The sequence below is a fragment of the Penaeus monodon genome, chromosome 33 (genome assembly GCF_015228065.2).
Source record: "Penaeus monodon isolate SGIC_2016 chromosome 33, NSTDA_Pmon_1, whole genome shotgun sequence".
Taxonomy (NCBI): domain Eukaryota; kingdom Metazoa; phylum Arthropoda; class Malacostraca; order Decapoda; family Penaeidae; genus Penaeus; species Penaeus monodon.
In genome coordinates this window covers 5,693,598-5,694,792 of record NC_051418.1, presented here as the reverse complement: position 1 = coordinate 5,694,792, position 1,195 = coordinate 5,693,598, and the positions used below count along the sequence as shown (strand labels likewise).

Here is a 1,195-nt window from a genome sequence, read left to right as displayed (position 1 = left end):
AAAAAAAAAAAACATTTTGGCATAAGAACAGTCTTAAGTGGGATTTATAAGTAAGGCAAGATATTTGGCAGAAGTGATCAGTCCTACCTTCTACCCTTTCAGATCCTCCTGGAGGCAGACAGAGCACTGGTAGTGCTCCGCAAGGCCCTGAAGAAGGATCGAGGCAATGTACACCTGTACCACCATGTATTTGATATCTGCTACCAGCGCCAGCCTTTGGACTGCCAAGGGGTGCTGGCATCAGTCATGCTGGCCCTGGCATCTAAGGAGCTCTCAGTCCACTCCAAGTACTGGTTTGCTTTCAAGAGGGTGGAGTTCCTGAGAGAGCATGGAGACATTAAGGAGTAAGTGGTGTGAAGTTTGGTCAAGATGATAGGATTGTTTTTTAACTGCTTTCTTTTGCTGTATTTATTTTGGGGATTGTCAAGGTGTCATATGCTTCTCCATATTAAGGTTAGATACTTACCCAGTACTAGAAGCAGAATCATGGATGTATGACACTTCTTCTCATTCACTTTTTTTTTATACACATTGTTCTTTAGGCTGAAAAAGGCACAAATGGAGATGGAGGAACTAAAAACCTTGGTTGATGAGGAGCTTGCTAAGAAAGCAAAGGAGGAAGAGGAGAAGAAAGAAATGGATGCAGTAAAAAGCGAGGGCAAGGATACCACTGCTGGAGAAAATGCAGCAGATGGTGCAGGTAGTGAATCAGTTTTCTTGTCATTTTAGAAGAATATGACTTGGACATTTTAGCTTCTTGTGGTTACTATACAGAGAATATAACTACTGAGGATTTTAAGTTCTGAACTCAGATTTCAAAATCCGTTTTCCTAAAGTATAACGAATTTATTCATTGAAACTCTACTAGTTTTCTTCAAGTCATTTGATTTTACTGAAATTTCAATGGACATTGCACATTGTAAGAAGTAACAACATGCAGAATATCTGTTTTCCAGATCTCAAATAAATGTTTGCAAGAAACAAAATTTTGTTGTTCAATTTTTTTTTTAAATCTTTCTTCAGATGGTAAGACTAGTACAAATGCAAATGAAGGCAGCTCCACTAGGGAGTGAAGTAACAACAGCAGAAGCCAATCCTCAAGCTTTGCAAGTGCCTGAAGCGCAGCCAAACCAGCAGTTCCCAGTTCCGTACTTTGCTGCTGATGGTATGGGGTCTCTTTCGGAATTTGATGTGC

The 1,195-nt window shown here is 40.1% G+C and overlaps 1 protein-coding gene across 1 annotated transcript in view; it reads left to right on the top strand.

The window, feature by feature from the left end:
• Nucleotides 1-1,195, top strand: part of LOC119594226 — a gene marked incomplete at its 5' end in the record, with an annotated part of 14,551 nt that overhangs the window by 5,789 nt on the left and 7,567 nt on the right. The window contains 4 exon segments of the mRNA XM_037943296.1: nt 103-344; nt 543-700; nt 813-835; nt 1,024-1,165. Coding sequence (XP_037799224.1) covers nt 103-344; nt 543-700; nt 813-835; nt 1,024-1,165 — 565 coding nt within the window.